The following is a 25,848-nucleotide window of genomic DNA, read 5'->3' as shown; positions in this document are numbered from 1 at the left end:
CAATGTGGTTCTACTAGATATTTTTAATGATAGAGAAAGGGGGAGGAGATATTTTGTGAATGATTTTTTTAAAACAGCTGGGTGAAAATGAGAACTAATGAGGAAAAATCTGACTGATCTTTGCTGATGAGTTTAAGGAACCACAATGGGAAACTTAGCAGAGTTTCTGGGTTAAGACTCTGGCATGGGAAGCTCTTGTTTACCTATTTCAAGTTGTTTTCATCTGGCTTGTAAACTTTGTCCTCCTTTGGCACAAGCAGCAGGAGGGTGGGCCTGGGCCCGCTGCAACCGGGTTTCCCTCTGCCCCTGTCACACTTTCCTCTTTCAGCTGCAGGTGCACATCTGGCCAGGGAAAATGCCGCTGAAGGCTGCCCCTGGGTTACTGTGGCTCTGGCAGATTGTGCCCTTTCAGACACTGGCCGTGTTCTTGGGTCTGTTCCTGCTGATTTCCGATGTCATGAAAAGGAGACGACCGAGGAATTTCCCACCGGGACCTTTGTTTCTGCCCTTCCTGGGCAACCTACTCCACATGGATGTCAAAAAGCCTCATATCGCCATTGAGAAGGTAAGTGGGGTAGGAGAGCAAGCACAGAGAGTTCTGTCTGCAAGAGTGCTGGAGACACTGACTCAGACTCTCACCTGCGCCTGAGGAATGTTTGGCACAGCTCATGGCAGCAGCTTTCTGCACTGCCAGAGCCTCAGGGTTCTCCTGGTGCCGCGCTAGCCCCTGGCCTAAATGAGAGCCCATTCTAGATGTTCTGAATTGCACCAGCTCCTAGCTGTCCTGTGTGCAGTTCCAGACGCCTGCTATCCAGGATCACCAGAGCACGGGGACACCTCTGGCCATGCTCCTTTTCCCTCTGTCGTGTGCAGAAGGTGAGGGTCCCAGTTGTGGATTCCTTTCCACGGGTGGGTATTTAATGAATCACGTAGTCCATAGAATTTTTATAAACTACATGATTAATCGATGGGGGAAGGCGTTTAGTCCTGGCGTGTACAAGGTCTGGGAGCTACTCCCACTCAGCAGCTCTGCAGTTGATTTGTAGTAAGAGCCGGGTGGGCTCCTATACATTTAAACTGCAGAGCAGCAGCAGGGTTTGCTCCTCGTGCCAGTGTGAGCCGGGACTGAGCTGGGCTTGCTCAGTCCCGGCTCATGCTGGATCCAGGAGTCTCAGCCTGCTGGGTGTCCCAGTGGGGAGCTCGGACGCCCAATGGACAGGGGCTGCTGCCAGATCAACCTCTGCCCACAGCCAGCCCAGGACTCTGAGGATAGCAGCTGCTTCATAGCACCAGAACCTGTCTGTGGGGGATTCCAGAGGGACAGGGGCTCCTTCCCGACCAGCCTCTACCTGTGTCAAGCCTGATTCCATCATGGGCAGAGCCTGCTTCGCAGAAGCCTCCCTTTTCCTCTCCCTCTCCTCCGTTCCCTGCGCTGCTGCCTCTGATAGACGGAGTGGGGAGGGGGAAGGAAATGCAGCAGAGACAGTGCTGAGCGGAGCTTACAGCCCATTCGCCCACCACCAGCTACTGTACCTGCCCCCCCATTTGTTGCCTGTTGCAAGGGTGGGGGTAATGCGAGTAGCTGACTACCCAACAAGCCCAGGCTTTTCGGATAATTGACTAGACAACTATTCGCTTACATCCCTACTTTCCACATGGAAATCCTCAGAAGGTAGGACCTTCCAGGCATCTGTCTGCTTTCTGCTGGGGGCACAGTTTGAATTAGACTTGATGAGCTTATGAATACAGGCCTGCTTACATGTGGGTGGCAGTGTCTGAGGGATTTTACAGTGCCTCATGGTTAGGAGGCAGCCAGTGGGGAGTTGTGACTATACAGGAGGCTTGCACTGTGTGCAGGAGGTTGGGCAGTTTGATGAGCAGGCCCGTAAACATTTGCCATGTGAAAAGAGGCTCATAAAAAGTAACCAAGTATAGGGAGACAGAGACTGAGACTTGGATGGGATCCGTGTACGGTAGGAGGTTGGTGCTCATCAGAATTGGAGGAGCTCACAAGGAACTAGATGGGGCAGGAGCTTGCAAGAATGACAAGGAGTCTTCAGTGACAATGCAAAACAGCTTGTAGGAATTTATTTACATGGCTTTGAATGAGCTTCCCAACAATGAAGAGTTAGTAAAAACTTGTAAGGCACATGGGGAGTTGGGCCAGAGGTGGAACCTCCCTGGCAAGTGAGGAAGGATGTGATTGAGAGGGAGGTAATCAGAGTTACAAAGTAAATTATAAAGCCTAAAAGAGTTTAGAACATTATTTGTGAATGTCATCTCCTTTCAAGCACTAGGATGGGTTCCCTTCACAAACTCTGTGGAAGTCAGTAATTTGTTTTGTGCAGCTTTCAGCCACACCCTCTGAGTGCCCCAGGGAGATGCATAGTTCATTGTGAGGTGGGTGTAGGCTTCTCTCGGAACTGGGGCGTGTTTTGTTTAAACCAGTATGTTTGAGTTTTTTCACTACATAAGAACAAAGTATCTGCAGTCTATAATGCGACCAGTCAGGAACATGTCTGCTCTGCTTACCACAGAGAAGGCCAATTGTCAATAGCAATTATTTACATATAAAAAAACCTCTTAAAAACAATGTATAGTCTAGTACCAACTTCAAGACAAAACATCTAGATGGTATCATGAGCTTTCGTGGCCCTGACCCATATCTTCAGATGAAACATTATTAATTTATTATTATTATTATTTTATTTACAGGTAGGCCTGTTTTATTTTGACATCCCATAGGAAACACCACAGGGCAGCCGTTGTCCTTAGATATGCTTATTTTACTGTTGTCTCATTCCCTTCCCCATATCTATAAAGATTTTAATTTCTATGTTTCATTCCCATGTTCTATCCTATTGTGAGATCTCAGGGGCTGGCTTTAGAATCAATGCTTGAAGAGCTAGGCCCTTCATTGCTATTGTAATACAAATTAGTAGGCGTAGCAGTACAACAATAAAAGTAAGAAGTCATCACCTGGGCTCTAGTTCTGGTTAATATACGAAATATTCATGAATTAATGCACATGCTCTAATTTTTCCAGCTTGCTGAAAAATATGGCAACATTTTCAGCATGCAGTTGGGTAACCTGACATTTGTGTTTGTAAATGGATTCCAGCTGGTGAAGGAAGTGCTTGTCCATCAGGGCGATGACTTTCTTGATCGCCCAGACATGCCTCTTATCCATGAAATGTTCAAGACATTTGGTGAGTTTTTCTTCCAGCATTTCTCACGTACTGTTTCTGAAAATGAAGGCCCTGATCATGCAAATGGGTTACACTTTATGTGTATGAACTGAAGTCTGTGCTACAGTAATAACCTAGGACCAGATTCTCAAAGGTGTTTAGGTGTCTATCACAGGGTTGATATGCCAGTCACTCTTTTGGGGTTGGGGTCAGGCTGCGTTATAGCCTGTGCTTGCCTCTCTAGGGATGCCCCCAGTCTTGGGGCTGCATGGCCCTGTTGCCTAAGTCAGTGATATGATGCCTGCAATAAGGGCAGCCAGAGTCAATCATATGGACCCCTGCCATCAGGACAGTGCAGCATAGAGACCAGAGTCAATACTGTTAGTAAGCCAGACCACGAGTTTCGAGGTGGGAATCATGCCTGCCCTCTCCACCAGATTCTGAACCCAAGGCAGGTTCCCTACCAAACCTCACTGAGCTTGTCTCTAGTTCTTCATCACCAAGTTTCCCTGGTTACCTTCTACCCAACTCTTTGCAGTTCACTATTTCTGGGTCTCCACAGTAACTCCCTTCTCTGTGGCATCTCAAGTCTGTGTGTAGGGGTCCATCTCCGGCTGTCTAGGCTCCACATCCTGCACTGAGGGCAGCTCTCCCACAGGAGTCAAGAGGACACCTCCTTCCTCATCAGCCCAGACTGAGCTGTTCTGCTGCCTTTTATATCCTCTCTCCAGCTGGAGAATGCCCAGTGGAGCTGAGGGGGTGTGGCCTCCTCAGCCAAGAGAGAAAGGTTAACCCCTGCTATACCAGTGCAGGATTGATACACCCCATCCCAGTGCCTGACGACTAGAGGAATCAACTGGAGTTAGACATCTAAATACCTTTGCAAATCTGGGCCTTAATAACTTGATTCGATTTTGCAAATATTACACAGGTTCTCATGTTTCTTTGACCTCTCATGTTCACATGCCAACTGCCATAGCCTTGGTGGCAGCAACAGCAGATGGGGGCATATAGAATGAACTTCCATCCTGCATGGTCCCTTGAAAATTTTCCTTCGCCAAGAGTCAGTAGTGGAAGGATTAAGCTTCTGAAATCTCTCAAAATTACATCTCCAAACTTATTTTCTATAAGTTCTATATACTTTCTGTAAAAGTGTAGCTTCTGCATGTCAGACATGACCCCACTTTTACTAGCGGCCCAGGCACTCTGGGGGTATGTTTACACTTGCATCCTAATTTGAAATAGGGCTGCAAATGTAGGCATTCAAAATTGCAAATGAAGCCTGGGATCTAAATATGCCATGTTTGATTTGCATTTCCTGGCCGGGCTCCATTTTTTGGAATTGACAAGCCCGGAATAACTGCCCGCATCTACATGTGGGAGTGAAATGGGCGTACGAAATAAAGGCCTAGTTTGAAATACCTATTATTCCTCCTGCAATGAGGTTTAACAGGTATTTTGAACTAGGGATTTATTTCGAATACCCGTTTCACTGCCTCATGTAGACGCGGGCAGTTATTCCGGGATTGTCAATTTCAAAAAATGGCACCTGGCTGGGAACATGCAAATCAAGCATGGGATATTTTGATCCCGGGCTTGATTTGCAATTTGGAATGCCTACATTTGCAGCCCTAGTTCGACTTAGGATGCAAGCGAGGACATACCCTCATATACTAATGATGAGCATAGGGAACATAACAGAACAGAAGAGAATATCTTGTGGAAAAATAACCAGGCCTCAATTAAACTTGAAAAAGGAGAGTATTAAAGTAATGACCATTACAATGCACCAGTTGTCATTTTTCACCCCAGGATTAGTATTCTCCAATGGACATAACTGGAAACAACAAAGAAGATTTGCTTTATCAACTCTAAGAAACTTTGGCCTGGGGAAGAGGAGCTTAGAAGAACGCATACAGGAGGAGAACAGATACCTCACAGAGGCATTTGAAGAAGAAAAAGGTGAGAATGAGAGCGAATGACACACTAAGTTTCTATGAAAAATTGTAGCCACGAATGTGAAATAACTGACATTTGCCTGAAATAAGAAATTAAATCGAGATCTTTTCTAGCACGCATTTAAGATGAGGGATTTAGTTCAGCCTATTAGACACACATGCACCTTGCTGTCATGGTCCAGATCTGTATACAGATATTGAAGTTTGGTGGTTTTGGGATTTCATGCTTTTATATGTCAGTAATGACACTAAATGCTGAGCTGTCAGCTTCGCTTCAGCCTCCAGGTAGCCACACAGATTTGCAAACTGTCTCACAAAAGTGCCAAGATTAATGACTAGGGAGTGGTTCATAATAACACATGTGTAGAGACCTGTGTGGAAATGTACAAATGTCTTTATGCAGAGAAAAAACTGACTTGAACCGGCAGTTCTGCTCCATGCAGCAAAAGGCAGCTAATTCCATCTACATTTTTAACAGTTTTGTCAATACTCAGGTGACAATGCAGCGAACATTGCTGAAGGGATGTGTCTGAGAGTGTGTGGGGGGGATAGTGTGATAGATGCACATTTTGAAAATGGATTTCATGCACATCAAATAGTTTATGCCTATCAACAGCTTTCTTCCCTTTTCTACAAAATCCAGAAGAAACCCAATTTCTCCCTTTTTCACTTCCAGAGCAACCTTTTGACCCTCATTTTAAAATTAACAATGCTGTTTCCAACATTATCTGCTCCATCACATTCGGGGACCGGTTTGAATATCATGACAGTCAGTTCCAGAAGTTACTGCGACTGATTGATGAGAATTTCTATCTCCAGGGAAGTATTTGGAACCAGGTAGATCTTATTTGATTTAGCCTTTAACCACATGAACTCAATGGCCACACTCCCAGTAGTTTCAGTGCCAGAGTCCTGTTGGTCCAAAATTAACTGTGACATTATCCTGCCTAAGGCATCTTTGCTGTCCTATTTCCCAACAAATCTCTTTCCACCTCAGTTTCCCCTCTATCTATTCTCTTCCACCATGTCCCCCTGAAGGTAATCCTGCCAGATCCTCTAGTCTGAATTTTCGGTACCAGTGCCCCCTCCCACCATGCACAGAGTGCGATGTCTAATGGGGATGAAGACTCAGTAGCCTGTTTTAGTGATCATCAGCGAGGTGTGCCTAGGAGCAAGGAAGGCGAAAGGGTCACAAACCCTCACTGTTCCCAAGCAACACCCTTCCTGGCTGTCTCCCAGTGCCTTGGACTCTGCTCAGGGAGAGATATCTCAAAGACTTGTGTGGTGCCGTAGATTTTCTGGATACTTTTGCGGCAGTGGGGGTGGCAGGGTGTCTTTGTGCAACAGGCCAGGTGAAAGATGACCCTGGAGGCAGAGTCGATCTTCCATCAAAGTCAGGGGCTTACCTAGCTAGCAGCTCCTTCAGGTGGCCCCATTTGCAGGGACAAAGCACTGTGTTTCATAATGATGCTGGATCACTGAGATGGACCAAAAACCCAGGTTTCCAGGGACACGTTACCCAAATGAGGTTGGACCTTTCTCCTCTTGGTGCCTCTTAGTTCAGCACCGAAGAGTGACGGGGCTGAGACATAACCCTGCCAGGACAGCAGCATTCATGTGCCTGTGTCCATCTTCTCATGGTGCTGCGCCTGGGAAGTTTCCCATGTGTTTTACCAACCCTTCAATACCAAAGTCCAACCTCTAATAAAAATTGCGGTAACATCAATAGTATCAACATCATGTGTCGGCATATGAGGCCAGGTTTTGGGGTAATGACCTTTTTGTATTTTTCCTGGCGTTTCAATCAACAAATCATTAACAAGGTGGTCTCCTCCCTTCTGAAGTGTCTACTACTACATAGCCTCAGGCAATACAGCACATGATCCTGTGGGGTAGGGGTGAGCAAGATATGTCCTGCGGGCTGCTTCCAGCCCACCCAGCCATCGGACCCGGTGTGCGGACCCCCCTGCCGGGATGCTCAGTCACATAGCAGTTGCTATTTGAAGTGCAGAACTATTTCTTGTGGCTCTCTGCTCTGAAGGAAGGGGGAGGTTTTGTGTGGTCTCCCCATTCCCACCCAATCGTCACCTTCTATTGGGAGGAAACAACTAGTCAATAGAAAAAGAGAGAGAATCGCCTGGGAAATGGGGGCAGCCAACCCTCTCCCCTCTTCTGGAGCTGAGAGCCACATGGAGAGAGTAGCCTGCAGTTTTAAGTGAACTGGAGCTGCAGCAGGCAGGCATCCCAGCATGCCTGGGAGATGCTGCAGGGCTGCTGGCTGGGAGACACTTAGGTAATCACCTCCCAGCCAAAACCTGACACTGGCATCACTTCCCTTCACACACCCCAACTCCAGGTCACCACCCAAACCCTGTGCACATCCTTGCCTCAAGTCACAACTCCCTTCCAGACCCTGTACCCCCTCCTACACTGCTCTGCAGGCCAGAATCCTCTCGTGCTCCCACACTTCCTCCCTGACTTTATACCCCAATCCCCTGACCCAGGTCACAACCCTCTCTTTCACCCAAATTCCCTCTCATACCTCACAGCATCTCTTGCACCCCCAATAACTTACTCTTTATGCCTTTCTGCACTCAAGTTCCATCCTAGACCCCACACCCATCCACAGAAAAGTGCAGCTCTGGACCACTTACAAAAATCCTGGAGTGGCCAACCCCACCAAAAATTATTGCCCACCCCTGCTCTAGGGTTGCCAAAGCAATTTGGGAGAAGTGGCTGATAACCAGCCCAGCAGAGGGCTGGTGGTTAAAACAGTGCTCTCACTGTCTGGCTCTGAAACAGATGCCTGTGCAATCGTGGCCAAATCACTTAATCTCTTGGGGTACGTCTACACTACAGCGCTAGTTCGAACTAACTTAGTTCGAATTAGTTAATTCGAACTAAGCTAGTTCGAACTAACGCATCTAGAACTAAAAACTAGTTCGAACTAGCGTTTTGCTAATTCGAACTAGCAAGTCCACATTGAGTGGACTCTGAACAGGGCTTAAGGATGGCCGGAAGCAGTGCTGGCAGGGCATCAGAGGAGGACTTAGAGCGTGGAGATGCTGTCTCAGGCTAGCCGAGGGCTGCGCTTAAAGGGTCCCGACCCCCACCCCGGACAGACAGTTCTCAGGGGTGCCCCGCTTACAAACCAGTCCTGGCTTGGAGTGCCCGAAGTACCCACACTGGGCACATCACACCACTCGGCCATCAGACCGGCTGCACTTGCCGCATGCTGCCATCTGGGGAGAGGGGACAATCGGGGGGCTGCAGGAGAGCTTCCACCCCCAGAACCCGCAGAGCCAGCCCAGTCCTCCCCATCGGGGGCTCGTGCCCCATTCCTCCCTCACCTCCTTCCACTTACCCTTCCCTAGCCCCCCTTCTTATTGATGTACAAAATAAAGGACACATGTGTTCAAAAATAGAAACTCTGTTTATTTAACAAAACTCGGGGAAACTGGGAAAAGGAGGTGGGAGAGGGGAAGAGAGAGGCTGGGAGAGGGGAGGGGGAAAACTGGGAGGAGGGAGCTGAAAGGGGGAAGCAAGGGAAAGGAGGGGGTGGGGAAACTGAAGGATCAGGGGTGGGGGTCTCGCCGGGCCGACCGCCTCCCAGTACAGCGAGGGAGGGGGCCTCGGCGTCCCCGGGGCGATGGGGTGGAGGGTGCGGAGGTTGAGGTGGGGGGTGTGGACATTGAGGAAGAGGTTGTGGGGGTTGAGGAGGGAGAGGTGGGAGGGGGAGCAGGAGTGGGAGGAGGGACAGCAGTTGGGGGGACAGCTGGTGCAGGATCAGCACGGGGCACCATGCTCTGCAGCAGGAGCTGCAGGTTGGTGCTCAGCCCTCGGACCTCAGACAGCAGCTCGTGGCGGACCTGCAGGTCTTCCTGCATCCATGACCGCAGTGTGCGGTCCAGGGCTTGCAGGGCCCCAAGGTGCTGGTCCCAGTATTCCTGCTCCGTGCTGGCAGTCCGGAGCAGGCCGCGGGTGCGGGAGCATGTCCCAGGCGGGGTGGTGCGCCCTGCACGAGCAGCTGGTGCAGCTGTAGAGAAAGAAGAGAAGGGGTCAGTTCTCCCTGGGGACGCAGAGGATGATGCCCAGCCCCCTCCCCAACTCCGCAACGTGAGGGTGACCATGTCCTGCACCGTCACAGCCGCTGTGCTTGTACAGAGGCCATGGTCAGGATGTCTGGCTCTCCCCGGGACTGGAAGCTGCCCCAAGACCGCACCCATGTCCCTGTGCCATGTATAGTGTGGCCGGGGCGGTGGGGGGAAAGGGGAGATGTCCCCTGCCTCCGTGTAGAGGGGACATGTGAAGGGAAATCATCCTGCTGGGTCCTGCCCCGGGGTCGGGAGCATGTCACGTCTCTTTGCACAAGCATGTGCCTATTGGGCAATGGCCCCTGGGTGTCACGCAGCTGGAGCCACCTGCCCAAGGGTGGCATGGCACGTGCTCGCACGTGTACAGGTGTCTGCGTGATCCGTGGAAGGCATGGCCCACGCGCGCGGTCCCTGGTCTCCCTGCCACCTCCCCCCCCGAACTACTTAATTCAAACTACTTACCCGGTACGGTCTCCCTGGACGACCCTGCCGACTCCGGTGCTGGGACATCCTGCGGTGGCCCCTCCGGTGTGCCCGGGTCAGGGCCCTCCAGTCCCGGCTCGCTGTCCCCCAGGCTGGCACGGACCGCCCTGCCCCCCAAGAGTCGGTTGAGGGCAGAGAAGTAGGGGCAGGTGGCAGCCCCTGCTGTGGCGCCACCCCTGGTGGCCCTGGCGTACGCCTGGCGCAGCTTTTTAATTTTAATGCGCACCTGCTCCTGGGTGCGCCTGTGTCCCCTGGTGGCCATGGCGGCTGCTATGCGCCCGTAGACGGCCGCATTCCTCCTCCTAGTGCGGAGATCATGGACGTTGGGGGCCTGCCCCCAAACCTCAATGAGGTCCATGACCTCCGCACTAGTCCAGGAGGCCGCGCGCCGTCTACGGCCCCTGGCTGGCCCCTGGGTGCTGGGGGACTGGGCAGGGGACATGTCACTCCCACTGGCTGCCTGGCTCATGGTGGGGCCACTGGTTCGGGGCAGAGACTCCTGGCAGGGCTGGCTGACTCCAGTGCCGTCTGGCCAGAGTCTACCCCTTTAAGGGCCCGGGGCTGGGGGAGAGGAGAAGAGTTTTCCTGGTTGTGCCCAGAGAGGCCACCAGGGGGAACCTGGGAAGGGCTAGCCTCCCACTAGTTCGAACTAAAGGGCTACACAGCCCTTAGTTCGAACTAGCTAGTTCGAACTAGGCGTTAGTCCTCGTAAAATGAGGTTTACCTAGTTCGAACTAAGCGCTCCCCTAGTTCGATTCAAATTCGAACTAGCGGAGCGCTAGTGTAGCACCTATTAAAGTTAGTTCGAACTAACGTCTGTTAGTTCGAACTAACTTTGTAGTGTAGACATACCCTTGCTATGTCAATTCTCACTATGTAAAATGACGTTAATTCGTCCTTTCTTCCACCCTTTGATTGTTTTCTCTCTTTGAATTCTAGGCTGCTAAGCTAAGATACTGTCTGATATGAAGATGTGAAGTGCCTAGCATAGTGGGCTGCTATCCCCTGAGGGCTCTGAGCATATCTATAATGCAATTATGTATTAGGGAGGTTTAATAAATGTGGTGTCTCCAATAGAATGCATGGGGGTACATTAAATCATACGATGGATTTTTCTAAAATGAGGAGAAAACACACTGTGTTGTGTTTGTATGTCAAAAGCTGTACAACACCTTTCCCACCCTAATGAAGCGGATCCCAGGACCCCATCACACCATTTTCAAAAACTGGGAGAAACTGAAGTGTTTTGTGAGGGAAATTATTGCAAAGCACAAAGAGGAGTGGAATCCCTCAGAAACCAGAGACTTCATTGACTGTTATCTGAAGGAAATGGCAAAGGTAAGAGATCAGAGAACCACACAAACAGAAACAATCCACTTCTTTATTTTAAAAGTTAGTAGTAGAACTACAGTGACAGAGATCTCCAGCTGAGCTGTCTGAGCATCTGACCCTCCATTAGTAAACAGTTCAAAACCTCAGGGGCTGATTCTGCAGAGCCTTTAAGCCCATGCTTTGCCTTAAGCAGGGAAGAGTAGGTTCACTGAAGTCAGCAGGCCTTCTCACATGCTTGAGTGCTTTTCTGAATTAGGGCCTAAAAAATGTAAGGGTTTGCCTGTGTTCTAGGGACCAGACCAAAAAACCAGTTAAAGTGTCTGGGACTCTTTCAGCGACACCAGCAGGCCTTGTGCTAAGGCTTAAAATCAGCTCTAACTTTTCATTCTCAAAAATTATTCCCGAAGCACAGTGTTTCTATCTAATGGTGCTGTCCTTTGAGGGGCTGTGTTTACTCAAATCTCTCTGAAGGCAGTGGAAATGCAGGGCACCCGGCGGTTTGCATACCTGAGCCTGGCATGATGTTTACATGTTTTTGTATAATACTAATAAATATTGTTTTCATACCTCCCACTTTATGTCTTTGTTCTAAGGTGGATGCTGACCCTAGTTTCCATGAAGAAAATCTCTTATTTTCCACATTGAATCTTTTTTTTGCTGGAACTGAAACAACATCTACAACCATCCGCTGGGCTCTGCTGTACATGGCCACAAATCCAGAGATTCAAAGTAAATGGACATGGATTATTTCTTAATATCTCTTGAATTTCTGCCCTTAACCCTTGCCCCATCAAGTTTTTCAGAGAATTCAGAATATTGTTTTATTAACAGTTTATGCAAAGTTGCTTTCTTCCCACAGTTGCCATTTCCTTGCATTCAGAAAACCTTTTCCTTTTTTCTCCCCATTAGTTACACTCCAGAAACTGGCACAGGGCTAAGGAGTGGAAACCATAGCTGTAACAACCTTGATTTAAGAGGAAGATGGCTTTGTGGCTAATGCATAGGCCTGGGATTCAAGGCACCCAAATCCTAGTCCAGGTTCTGCCTCAGACTTTCAGTGTGACACTGGGTGAATCATTTAACTCTTCCATGCCTGGAAATGTAACTTTGTGGATTTAAAAAGGTGGACCATGGGAAGTGTCCTCTTCAGCCTTCAGATGTGAGCTAAAGAGGCAACAAAGAAAGATGTGGAGAAATTGGAAAGGGTACAGAGAAGAGCGACAAGAATGATTAAAGGTTTAGAGAACATGACCTATGAAGCCAGGCTTCATGAACTGGGCTTGTTTAGTTTGGAAAAAAGAAGATTAAGGGGGGACATGATAGCGGTTTTCAAATATCTAAAAGGGTGTCACAAGGAGATTGGACATTAGGAAAAAATTCCTAACTGTCAGGGTGGTCAAATATTGGAATAAATTGCCAAGGGAGGTGGTGGAATCTCCCTCTCTGGAGATATTTAAGAACAGGTTAGATAGACATCTGTCAGGGATGGTGTAGACGGAGCTTGGTCCTGCCTTGAGGGCGGGGGGCTGGACTCGATGACCTCTCGAGGTCCCTTCCAGTCCTATTATTCTATGATTCTATGAAGGGGCCTGTGTTGAAAATAATGGCAGATTAAACCTGCTTCCTGTCATGCAAAATAGGGTCGAACCCTGGACTCTTGACAATCTATTGCAAAGATCCCGTGCCTGAACAATTGGAGGATGTTGCCTGACTGAGAAAAACAGCACATAAATATTTTCAGGCTCAGATGTCCCTTAGGTCAGCCCAGTAATTTACTTTGCTCTTTTGTATTGATAATGCCTTTACATTTGATTTTGAGAAGTGGAGTAAATAAATGCTTCTTGCATTCTGTGTGGGTATTAAAGGAGGTTTTCCTATTATTATTTAGTTACCCTTAAAAATGCTTCTCATCTCCCTCCTGTTGCATTAGTCTCTGCCTAATCAGCTGCAGTTTTCTTATGTATTTGTATATTTAGATCTACATTGCTCACGGATACTCTTTTCAAAGCGTAAATAGAGTGTTCTTAGGAATACCTTAAATCAATGAACTCTGACTCCTGCCCAGTTTAAGCCTGTTGTTCCATGAACATATTGTTTGTCTTCATACCCATGATGACCTCTCCTCTTTTCCTAGAGAGAGTGCAAGTAGAGATTGACACAGTGATTGGCCAGTCTCGACAGCCCACCCTAGGGGACAGGGACAACATGCCGTACACCAATGCAGTTATTCACGAAGGGCAAAGGATAAGCAACATCGTGCCTTTAAATGTGCCGAGAATGGCAACAAGGGATACAACACTGGATGGATACCAACTGCCAAAAGTAAGCTGGAAAGAAATTTATCTTTCATTTCTCATCTTGGTTTAAGAACTTAAAAGAGATGAGCCCAACCCAGTGTCACAGACAGATACACCTTTGCCCCGAGGAAGATTCAGTTCCAAATCTGTACATATTTTGGAAAGCAACAAAGATACAGAGCAGCACTTTAAAATATTGGGATATAATTCCCAAACCAAAAGCTTGATACTCACATTCCCAAGTTTGAGGCAGTTGAAATCCCTATCAGAATTTTGCAGTCTTCATAAAACATGATGTAAGTGATTTATATTAACTGCATGAAACCCTAGTAAAGGGACTAGAAATTAGGTCCAGCACAAGATCACCACTGTGGCTGTTCCTCAAGAAAGGTCAGTCAGGCTCTTGGACCCAGAAACTTCAACTTATTTGAGCACCTAAGTGTTCTGGAAACTAGTGGGATTTAAATGCCTAAATACCTTAGGGTATTGTCTACACTACCACCCTAGTTCGAACTAGGGGGGTTAATGTAGGCAACCAGAGTTGCAAATGAAGCCCGGGATTTGAATTTCCCGGGCTTCATTTGCATGTTGCCAGGTGCCGCCATTTTTAAATGTCCGCTAGTTCAGACTCCGTGCCCGCGGCTACACGCGGCACGAACTAGGTAGTTCGGATTAGGCTTTCTATTCCGAACTACCGTTACTCCTCGTGGAATGAGGTGTACCGGTAGTTCGGAATAGGAAGCCTAATCCGAACTACCTAGTTCGTGCCGCATGCAGCCGCGGGCACGGAATCCGAACTAGCGGACATTTAAAAATGGCGGCACCTGGCAACATGCCAATGAAGCCCGGGAAATTCAAATCCCGGGCTTCATTTGCAACTCCGGTTGCCTACATTAACCACCCTAGTTCGAACTAGGGTGGTAGTGTAGACATACCCTTAGAGAGTCTGGGCATTGGTGTTTGGAGATGGGAGGGGGTGATTTGTATTTAAAGGTGGGGAATATCTTATCTTCGGCAGCTCCAGAATTCTGAATTTCTTTTGTCTCAAGCCTCAGCATTTCTGACTCCACCTCGCCATGATGCTGAGCCACAATTTCTCCCCATGGAAGGGAGCAGGCTGGAATTTCTAACTCAGTTCCCAGCATTTGTTTAGCAGAGGGTCTCCTCAGATCCTAACCTTTGGGCACATTCTTCTTCTTCAGCTTGTAGACTGATGCTCAGAAAAATTGGGACACACCCAAGCTCAAGGGAATTCCGGAGTGGAGCCAGGCAGAGAAACATTCTACCAGTCGGTGGGCCACAGGAAACCATTGCTTGTGGCGAGCTTCCATTCTCCGACACAAACTCGTCATTAATACAACTTAAAGGAGATGTGTACACAATAGCAGGAGGAAAGTGCATTGTATAGTCCATATACAGTAAAACTCCAATAGTCCGGCATCCAACTGTTCGGCACTCCAGATACTCCGGCATCAAAATGCCAAGCGCTCCTGACCAGCTAATTAAAAAGACTGCCGCTCAGCACACGTGCTGGCTGTAACCAGATGGAGCATAAGGTTGGGAGTGGGGGGAGTGGGATCGTGTTACAATATGGAGAAGAGCAAAGGGGAAACGTGACAGGAAGGGGAGGAGGAGGAGGATCAAGTTACAGCACGGAGGAGTGAGACGTGAAGAGGAAAGTGTAGGGGAGAGGGAGGGAGATGGAGTCCTGGACAGCTGTTAAGCCATGCAGCTGTACCGGACCTCCTGATTCTCTGGCAAATCTGATAATCCTGCATCACTTAGGTCAAAAAGGTGGCAGATTATCGGAAGTCTACTGAAGTTTTTTTCCTACTGGGATTGCTAAAGTGACATGCACATAAAGTAAGGGCACATGAAGTGAGATGCACATGCTGATTGCACACAACGTTGACCGAGAGCCGTATGCTGTCTCTGCATCCCATCAGAATACCACTATGGATGCTCTGGCACACCCCACAAACTGTATGTAAACCAGTGCAGTTAGCAAAACTACCCTATCCCAGGAGACCATCTTGGTTACAACAACCTTGCAGCCCACTGAGATGAAGGAGGCCCTCATGATTTTATAGACCTCTATCATATCCCCCCTCAGTCTCCTCTTTTCTAAACTGAAAAGTCCCAGTCTCTTTAGCCTCTCCTCATATGGGACCCGTTCCAAACCCCTTATCATTTTAGTTGCCCTTTTCTGAACCCTTTCCAAGGCCAAAATATCTTTTTTGAGGTGAGGAGACCACATCTGTACACAGTATTCAAGATGTGGGTGTACCATAGTTTTATACAGGGGCAGTAAGATGTTCTGGGTCTTATTTTCTATCCCTTTCCTAATAATTCCTAGCATCCTATTTGCCTTTTTGACCGCCGCTGCACACTGTGTGGAAGTTTTCAGAGAACTGTCCACGATAACTCCAAGATCTCTTTCCTGATTTGTCGTAGCCAAATTAGCCCCCATCATACTGTACGTATAGTTGGGGTTATTTTTCCCGATGTGCATTACTTTACACTTATCCACATTAAATTTCATTTGCCATTTTGTTGCCCAATCACTCAGTTTGGTGAGATCTTCTTGGAGTCCCTCACAGTCTGCTTCTGTCTTGACTATCCTAAACAGTTTGGTATCATCTGCAAACTTTACTACCTCACTGCTTACCCCTTTCTCCAGATCATTTATGAATAGATTGAAAAGGATTGGTCCCAGGACTGACCCTTGGGGTACACCACTAGTTACCCCTCTCCAATCTGAAAATTTACCATTTATTCCTACCCTTTGTTTCCTGTCTTTTAGCCAGTTTGCAATCCAAAAAAGGACCTTCCCTCTTATCCCATGGCCATGTAATTTACACAAGAGCCTTTGGTGAGGGACCTTGTCAAAGGCTTTCTGAAAATCCAAGTAGATTATATCTACTGGATCCCCCTTGTCCGCATGTTTGTTAACCCCTTCAAAGAACTCTAGGGGTACGTCTACACTACAGCACTAGTTCGAACTAACTTAGTTCGAATTAGTTAATTCGAACTAAGCTAATTCGAACTAACGCGTCTAGAACTAAAAACTAGTTTGAATTAGCGTTTTGCTAATTCGAACTAGCAAGTCCACATTGAGTGGACTCTGAACAGGGCTTAAGGATGGCCGGAAGCAGTGCCGGCAGGGCATAAGAGGAGGACTTAGAGCATGGAGATGCTGTCTCAGGCTAGCCAAGGGCTGCGCTTAAAGGGTCCCGACCCCCACCCCGGACACACAGTTCTAAGGGGTGCCCCGCTTGCAAAGAAGTTCTGGCTTGGAGTGCCCGGAGTACCCACACTGGGCACATCACACCACTCGGCCATCAGCCCGGCTGCACTTGCCGCAGGCTGCCATCTGGGGAGAGGGGGTAATTGGGGGGCTGCAGGAGAGCTTCCACCCCCAGAAGCCCGCAGAGCCAACCCAGTCCTCCCCATCGGGGGCTCGTACCCCATTCCTCCCTCACCTCCTTCCACTTACCCTTCCCTAGCCCCCCTTCTTATTGACGTACAAAATAAAGATAACGTTTCTTCCAACATTGACTCTGTCTTTATTGAACAAAACTGGGGGGAGACTGGGAAAAGGAGGTGGGAGAGGGGAAGAGAAAGGCTGGGAGAAGGAAGGGCAACTAACACGATCAGGGGTTGGGAACAGGTCCCAGATGAAGAAAGGCTACAGAGACTGGGACTGTTCAGCTTAGAAAAGAGGAGATGGAGGGGGGACAGGATAGAGGTCTCTAAAAGCAGGGGTTGGGTGGAGACGGTGCATTCAGAAAAGTTCTTCCTGAGTTCCCATAAAGAAGGACTAGAGGACACCAAAGGAAAGGAATGGGTAGCAGGCTTCAAACTAGTAAGAGAAAGTTGTTCTTCTTCACAAAGCAAATAGTTAACCTGCGGAACTCCTTGCTGCAGGAGGCTGTAAAGGCTACAACTAGAACAGAGTTTAAAGGGAAGTGAGATCAAGTCATGGAGGTTGGGTCCATGGAGTGGTCTTAGCCAGGGGGTAGGAGTGGTGTCCCTGCCCAAAGTTTGTGGAAGGCTGGAGAGGGATGGCATGAGACAAATGGCTTGGTCACAGTCTTCGGTCCATCCCCTCCAGGGTCCCTAGGGTTGGCCGCTGTCAGCAGACAGGCTACTGGGCTAGATGGACCTTTGGTCTGACCCAGGACGGCCATTGTAAGCTCAGGGCTCAGAGTCGGGGCTCTCAGTGGACCCCCTTGATTTTCATGCACACCTGCTCCTGGGTGGCCAGGCTGGCAGCTCTCCTGCCCTAGATGGCCACTTTCCTGTGCCTAGTGCGGAGATCATGGACAAGGTCCACGATGTCCGCACTAGCCCAGGAAGGTGCCCGCCTTTTGCCGTCCAGGGCAAGCTCCCGGGAGCCGCCAACCTGGTCCCGGGAAGAGGGGGTGGGCTGGGGGACATCGGGTGGGTGGCTCTGTGCCGTGCCAGGTGCAGGGTCTGCTGGCTGGGTGCTGGCAGGCTTGCACCTGGCATGGGCACCGTAGCCAGCCCGTGCCCCCTTAAGGGGTCCGGGGCCGGGAGGGGGGCATAGAGTTTCCCTGGTGTTGGCCAGAGTGGCCACCAGGGAAACCTGGGGAGGGCTAGCCTCCCACTAGTTCGAATTAAGGGGCTACATACTCCTTAATTCGAACTAGCTAGTTCGAACTAGGCTTAATCCTTGTAAAATGAGGTTTACCTAGTTCGAACTAAGCGCTCCGCTAGTTCGATTCAAATTCGAACTAGCAGAGCGCTAGTGTAGCGCCTAGGAAAGTTAGTTCGAACTAACGTCCGTTAGTTCGAACTAACTTTTCAGTGTAGACATACCCTAATAGATTAGTAAGACAGGATTTCCCTTTACAGAAACCATGTTGACTTTTGTCCAACAAATTATGTTCTTCTACATGATTCACAATTTTATTCTTTACTATTGTTTCGACTAATTTGCCCAGTACTGAAGTTAGACTTACCGGTCTGTAATTGCCAGGATCGCCTCTAGAGCCCTTTTTAAATATTGGTGTCACGTTGGCTACCTTCCAGTCATTATGTACGGAAGCCGATTTAAAGGATAGGTTACAAACCACAGATAATAGCTCAGCAATTTGCCATTTAAGTTCTTTTAGAACCCTTGGATGAATGCCATCCAGTCCCGGAGATTTGTTAACATTAAGTTTTTCTATTTGTTCCAAAACCTCCTCTAATGACACTTCAATCCGGGACAGTTCCTCAGATTCATCACCCACAAAGGACGGTGCAGATTCAGGAATCTCCCCAACATCCTCAGCCGTGAAGACTGAAGCAAAGAAATCATTTAGTTTCTCCGCAATGGCTTTATCGTCCTTGATTGCGCCTTTTATAGCTCGATCATCTAGGGGACCCACAGGCTTTTTAGCAGGCTTCCTGCTTCTAATGTACTTAAAAAACGTTTTGTTATTTCTTTTTGAGTTTTTGGCTAGCTGTTCCTCAAAATTTTTTTTTGCTTTTCTTATTACATGTTTACACTTGATTTGACAGTGTTTATGTTCCTTTCTATTTATCTCACTAGGATTAGACTTCCACTTCTTAAAAGATACCTTTTTGTCCCTCACTGCTTCTTTTACATGGTGGTTAAGCCACGGTGACTCTTTTTTAGGTCTCTTGCTATGTTTTTTAATTTGGGGTATACATTTAAGTTGGGCCTCTATTATGGTGTCTTTAAAAAGTTTCCATGCAGCTTTCAGGGATTTGGCTCTAGTCACTGTGCCTTTTAATTTCTGTTTAACAAACCTCCTCATTTTTGTGTAATTCCCCTCTTTGAAATTAAATGCCAGGGTGCTGGACTGCTGAGGTGTTCTTCCCACCACAGGAATGTTGAATGTTATTATATTATGGTCACTATTCCCAAGAGGTCCTGTAACGGTTATATCCTGGACCTGATCCTGCACTCCACTCAGGACTAAATTGAGAATTGCCTCTCCCCTTGTGGGTTCCTGCACTAGCTGCTCCAAGAAGCAGTCATTTAAGCCATTGAGAAATTTTATCTCCGCTTCTCTTCCTGAGGTGACATGTATCCAGTCAATATGGGGGTAATTAAAATCCCCCATTATTATAGAGTTCTCTATTTTGGTAGCCTCTCTAATCTCCCTCAGCATTTCTATGTCAGTATCGCTGTTCTGGTCAGGTGGTCGGTAATAGGCCAGGTACACCATTTCAACCCCCTGGCTAATACCATTCCATGGACCCAACCTCCATGAATTTATCTAACTTCTCTTTAAACTCTATAGTTTCTCTTTAAACTCTCTTTAAACGTTATAGTTCTAGCTTTCACAGCCTCCTGCAAGAAGGCGTTCCACAGGTTGACTATTTGCTTTGTGAAGAAGAACTTTCTTTTATTAGTTTGAAGCCTGCTACCCATTCATTTCAGTTGGTGTCCTTTAGTCCTTCTATTATGGGAACTAATGAAGAACTTTTCTTTATGCACCCTCTCCATACCACTCATGCTTTTATAGACCTCTATCCTATCCCCCCTCCGTCTCCTCTTTTCTAAGCTAAAAAGTCCCAGGCTCTTTAGCCTCTCTTCATATGGGACCTGTTCCAAACCCCTGATCATTTTAGTTGCCCTCCCCTCTCCCATCCTCTCTCTTCCCCTCTCCCACCTCCTTTTTCCAGTCTCCCCAAGTATTGTTCAATAAAGAGAGTTTCTATTTTTGAACACACGTGTCCTTTCTTTGTACATCAGGAAGGGGGCCTAGGGAGGGGTAAGTGGAAGGAATTGAGGGAGGAATGGGATACGAGGACTGGGGTGGCTCTGCGGGCTCCTCGGGGTGGAAGCGCTTCTGCAGCCCCCCAATTAATCCCCCCCCGGATGGCAGCCTGCGACACATGCAGTTGGGCTGATGGCCGAGTGCTGTGATGTGCCGAGTGCAGGCATTCAGGGCACTCCAAGTCAGGACGGCTTTGCTGTCCCTCATCGAGTTAGACAATTGAGCGGGGAACCCCTGAGAACTGTCTGTCCGGGGTGGGGGTCGGGTCCCTTTAAGCACAGCCCTCGGCTAGCCTGAGGCAGCAGCTCCACACTCTAAGTCCTAACCTGATGCCCTGCCAGCACTGCTCCCAGCCATCCTTAACCTCAGTTCAGGGTCCACTCAATATGGACATGCTAGTTCGAATTAGCAAAACGCTAATTCGAACTAGTTTTTAGGTCTAGATGCACTAATTCGAACTAGCTTAGTTTGAATTAACTAATTCGAATTAAGTTAGTTCGAATTAGTGCTGTAGTGTATACATACCCTTAGAGAGAAGAGGTGCTGAGCTTCTCACTCTTCTGGGCCTGCCTCAGATAAGAGGCTGTGTGGGGAAGGGAGAAAAGAGGGGGGCAGACAGATACACAGGTGCCCCTCTTCCTCCTGAGTCCTTCAGCCTGAAGGCTCATGTTGCTCTCCTTGTCCTGCTCCCGCCTGCCCTCTGCAGCTGCGGCCCCTAGATCCCCCTCTGTGAGAACAGCCCCCCCACTCTTCCCACACACACAGTGGATATCTTCTTGAGGAATGTGGGGACAGATGTGGCACAGGGCACCAAAGGAGATAGGGACAGTCCTCATTCTATCCAGACGATCAGCTGACTTGAAGGTCAAATTAGCTGTGACAGCTGTAACCCCTACCCAGCAATGGGGTAACTTATGGCCCCAGAGGTCCCTCACAGCCCACCAGAACATTTCAACACAGTCTCCGAATGGCTGTTCTATTACCATTTTCTTATCACATTTGCCTTATTTTAGTTAGTTTACACAAGTGTATCCCTGAACTGGGACTCTGGTCTGGCAACATCCATGGTCCAGAAGGATCACGGATGTTTCTGGACCACACAGCCCCAGTGTGAGGAACGCAGTGTCAGGAGGGCTGGCAGCTGACAGAAGTATGGCTGGGGCTGGCATGTTGGCAGCCAGGAGTGGCGGGAGGTCTGCCTTAGCAATCCCCTGCACCACTGACCAAGAGCTGGGCACTTAACCAGTCCCTCACTGACCATGTGGTCCCCACGGCATTTCAAAGCAGTTGCACTGCAGGGAGCCCAGAATCATCGGGGGAGTACCCAGCTGACCCAGGGCTCCACGCAGTGCTGCCAATTTGAAACGCCACAGGAAGCCCAGGGCCAGCCGGGGATTTGGGCTCCACATTGTGTTTGAAAGCATCAGACCCCGGGTTCCATGTGACGCTGCCGCTTTGAAGCTTCCCCTCCTCTTTCCCTCCCCCTGGCTGCCTCTTAATGATAGAGGAAGCAAGGGATGGGGGAAGCAACTGGACGAGTAGTTGAGTAGCTGTTCACATCCCTACTCCATGTAGCTCTTTTCTCTAGAGGGAGGAGGAAGCTTCATGAGGTTGCCCCACCCCCAGCCCAATCCTCAGTTTCCATAAATTGAGAACAACCAGCCAAAATGAGTTTACAGATTGGCCGAGGGGATGGGGGAAGCAGAAACCTCCCTCCTCTATTAGGGCTAGGAGTCACATGGAGGGAGCTTCCTGCAGTTCCAAGTGGTCTGTGGCTGCATCAGGCAGGGAGCCCAGCCTGCCTTGGGGGTGCTGCAGGGCTGCTGGCCAGCAGACACGTAGGTAAGTGCCTCTCAGCCAGAGCCTCCTCAGGGACCCCTGAGTCTCCTGCGCCTCAACACCTCAACACCATCCAAACCCTCTGCACCTCCCTGCCCCAGGTCACAACTCCCTCACAGACCATATCCCCTCCTATACCTCGTCCCCAGGCCAGATTCTCTCCTGCATCCAGACTCCCTCCCTGACCCTACACACCAATCCCCCGACCCAGGTCACAACCCCTCTTCATCCAAACTCCCTCTCAGATCTCACACTCTCTCCTGCAGCCCTGTCCCTTACTCTATGTGCCCTGCTGCGCCCAACCTCCATCCTACACCCCCACAGATAAATGAAGCCCTTGACCACTTTGCAACATCTAGGAGTGGCCCCCGCCAAAAGTGATGCCCACTCCTGTAATAGAGAATGGGGGAGATGAGAACGGTGTTTTCAAAACACACGGTAAGAAGATCTTTTCCATTCCTGACTACTGGATTTGTAGACAATCTGGTTCCTCTAGATATTTTTCACGATAAAGAAAGGGGGAGGAGAGACTCTGTAAATGGTTTTTTTTAAACAGCTTGGTGAAAATGAGAAATGAGACCTAAGGAGGAAAAATCTGACAGATCTTTGCTGATGAGTTTAAGGAACCACAATGGGGGGGCCTAGCAGAGTTTCTGGGTTAAGACTCTGGCATGGGAAGCTCTTGTGTATCTGTTTCAAGTTGTTTTCATCTGGCTTCTAACCTTTGTCCTCCTTTGGCACCAGCAGCAGGAGGGTGGGGCTGTGCCCGCTGCAACCGGGTTTCCCTCTGCCCCGTCACACTTCCCTCTTTCAGCTGCAGGTGCACAGCTGGCCAGGAAAGATGCCGCTGCAGGCTGCCCCTGGGTTGCTGTGGCTCTGGCAGATTGTGCCCTTTCAGACACTGGCCGTGTTCTTGGGCCTGTTCCTGCTGATTTCAGATTTAATGAAAAAGAGACGACCGAGGAATTTCCCTCCGGGACCTTTGATCCTGCCCTTCCTGGGCAACCTACTCTACATTGATGTCAAACGGCCTCATATCGCCATTGAGAAGGTAAGCGGGGGAGGGGAGCAAGCACAGGGAGTGCTGTCTGCAAGAGTGCTGGAGACATGGCCGGCCAGAGCCATTTTGGTGCTCCAGGCCCAGGCACGCGGATCCGCCAGAGGGCGCACAGCGCATGCGCGGGCCCACCCCTGGGGTGGAGGCCCATCCCCCTAGGGAACACAGGCCCGCCCCAGGACACACGGCGCATGCGCAGACCTTTCCCCGGTGCACACGGCGCATGCCCTGCCCGGCCCAGCCGCTGGCGCGCAGCCTGGGGACCGCCCCTGGGGAGGATGGTGCATGAGCTGCTCAGCGCGGCCCCTCCCACCAGTGCTGGTGAGCAGCACCTGGCCGTGCAGGGCCCTGCATCCGTGGGGGGAAGGGCGCTGCTGGCCGGCGCTGCGGGGATGAGTGGAGGGGCCAGCGTTGTGGGAGTCGGGCGCTCAGCGCCTGATGGCAGCTATAAGGGACAACGCACGCCTGGCTGGAGACACTGGGTCAGGCCCTCAGCTGTGCCGGAGGAATGTTTGGCACAGCTCATGGCAGCAGCTCTCTGCACTGCCAGGGCCTCAGGGTTCTCCTGGTGCCTCGCTAGCCCTTGTCCTAAATGAGAGCCCATTCTAGATGTTCTGAATTGCACCAGCTCCTAGCTGTCCCATGTGCAGTTCCAGACGCTTGCTATCCAGGATCACCAGAGCACGGGGACACCTCTGGCCATGCTCCTTTTCCCTCTGTCATGTGCAGAAGGTGAGGGCCTCATTTGTGGATTCCTTTCCACGGGTGGGTATTTAATGAATCACGTAGTCCATAGAATTTTTATCAACTACGTGATTAATCGACGGGACAAGGCGCTTAGTCCTGGCTTGCACCAGGTCCGGAATCTACTTCCACTCAGCAGCTCTGCAGTTGATTTGTAGTAAGAGCCGGGTGGGCTTCTACACATTTAAACTGCAGAGCAGCAGCAGGGGCTGCTGCCAGATCAACCTCTGCCCACAGCCAGCCCAGGCCTCTGAGGATAGGAGCTGCTTCATGGCACCACACACTGTCTGTGGGGGATCCATGTGAAAAGAGGCTCATAAAAAGTAACCAAGTATAGGGTAGACTGAGACTTGGAAGGGATCCGTGTACGGTATGAGGTTGGTGCTCATTAGGATTGGAGGAGCTCACAAGGAACTAGATGGGGCAGGAGCTTGCAAGAATGACAAGGAGTCTTCAGTGACAATGCAAAAGGGCTTGCAGGAATTTACTTACACGGCTTTGAATGAGCTTCCCAACAATGAAGGGTTAGTAAAAACTTGTAAGGCACATGAGGGGTTGGGCCAGAGGTGGAACCTCCCTGGCAAGTGAGGAAGGATGTGATGGAGAGGGAGGTTATCAGATATACAAAGTAAATTATGAAGCCCAAAAGAGTTTATAACATTATTTGTGAGTGTTATCTCCTTTCAAGGACTAGAATGAGACCCCTTCACATAAACTCTGTGGAAGCCAGTAATTTGTTTTGTGCAGTTTACAATCACACCCTCTGAGTGCCCCAGGGAGCTAGATAGTATATTGTGAGGTGGGTGTTGGCTTCTGGAGGAACTGGAGGGTGTTTTGTTTAAACCAGTATGTTTGAGTTTTTTCACTACATAAGAACAAAGTATCTGCAGTCTATAATGCGACCAGTCAGGAACATGTCTGCTCTGCTTACCACAGAGGAGGCCAATTCTCTATAGCTATTATTTACATATAAAAAAACCTCTTAAAAACAATGAATAGCCTAGCAGCTTTAAGAGAAAACGTAGACAATATCATGAGCTTTTGTGGGCACACCCCACTTCTTCAGATGACACATTATTATTATGTATTTATTTATTTATTTATTAATTATTATTTTACTCACTAGTAGTTTTATTTTGACATCCCTTAGGAAAAGGCTCAGGGCAGCCATTGTCCTTAGATATGCTTGTTTTACTGTTGTCTCATTCCCCTCCCCATTTCTATGCATCATTCCCCTGTTCTATCTTGTTGTGAGCTCTCAGGCGCTGGCTTTTGAATCAGTGCTTGAACAGCCAGGCCCTTCCTTGCTATTGTAATACAAATAAGTAGGAGTAGCACTACAATAATAAAAGTAAGAAGTCAACACCTGAGCTCTAGTTCTGGTTATCATACTAAATAAACGTGAATTAATGCACATGCTCTAATTTTTCCAGCTTGCTGAAAAATATGGCAACATTTTCAGCCTGCAGTTGGGTAACCTGAAATTTGTGATTGTAAATGGATTCCAGCTGGTGAAGGAAGTGCTTGTCCATCAGGGCGATGACTTTCTTGATCGCCCAGACATGCCTCTTATCCAGGAATTAAGCAAGTCATTTGGTGAGTTTTTCTTCCAGCATTTCTCATGTACCGTTTCTGAAAATGAAGACCCTGATCCTGCAAATGGGTTACACTTTATGTGTATGAACTGAAGTCTGTGCTACAGTAATAACCTAGGACCAGATTCTCAAAGTTGTTTAGGTGTCTATCACAGGGTTGATATGCCAGTCACTGTTTTGGGGTTGGGGTCAGGCTTCGTTATAGCCTGTGTTTGCCTCTCTAGGTTTGCCCCCAGTCTCGGGGCTGCATGGCCCTGTTGCCTAAGTCAGTGATGCGATGCTTGCAATAAGGGCAGCCAGAGTCAATCATATGGACCTCTGCCATCAGGACAGTGCAGCATAGAGACCAGAGTCAATAGTGTTAGTAAGCAAGGCCACAAGTTTTGAGGTGACAGGGTGGGAATCATGCCTGCCCACTCCACCAGATTCTGAACCCAAGGCAGGTTTCCTACCAAAACTCACTGAGCTTGTCTCTAGTTCTTCATCACCAAGTTTCCCTGGTT

General features: G+C 48.9%; 1 protein-coding gene across 4 annotated transcripts in view; it reads left to right on the top strand.

The window, feature by feature from the left end:
* The first annotated feature begins 283 nt into the window (after nt 1-283).
* LOC102449417 (cytochrome P450 2J2-like) overlaps nt 284-25,848 on the top strand; it is a 37,391-nt gene continuing 11,826 nt past the window's right edge. The window contains exons 1-8 of one of the 4 annotated variants that reach the window (XM_075936100.1): nt 285-565; nt 3,047-3,209; nt 5,001-5,150; nt 5,823-5,983; nt 10,885-11,061; nt 11,649-11,784; nt 13,190-13,377; nt 14,555-16,060. In XM_075936100.1, the coding sequence (XP_075792215.1) occupies nt 356-565; nt 3,047-3,209; nt 5,001-5,150; nt 5,823-5,983; nt 10,885-11,061; nt 11,649-11,784; nt 13,190-13,377; nt 14,555-14,566 (1,197 nt within the window). In that variant the 5' untranslated portion in view covers nt 285-355 and the 3' untranslated portion in view covers nt 14,567-16,060. Of the gene's footprint in view, nt 566-3,046; nt 3,210-5,000; nt 5,151-5,822; nt 5,984-10,884; nt 11,062-11,648; nt 11,785-13,189; nt 13,378-14,554; nt 16,061-22,749; nt 23,001-25,183; nt 25,347-25,848 lie in introns of those variants that run through there. The other 3 variants (XM_075936099.1, XM_075936097.1, XM_075936098.1) reach the window with 3 other exon arrangements.

Source organism: Pelodiscus sinensis, chromosome 9 (genome assembly GCF_049634645.1).
Source record: "Pelodiscus sinensis isolate JC-2024 chromosome 9, ASM4963464v1, whole genome shotgun sequence".
In the NCBI taxonomy this organism is placed as follows: domain Eukaryota; kingdom Metazoa; phylum Chordata; order Testudines; family Trionychidae; genus Pelodiscus; species Pelodiscus sinensis.
The sequence above is the reverse complement of the archived record's forward strand: the minus strand, read 5'-3'. Positions and strand labels throughout refer to the sequence as shown.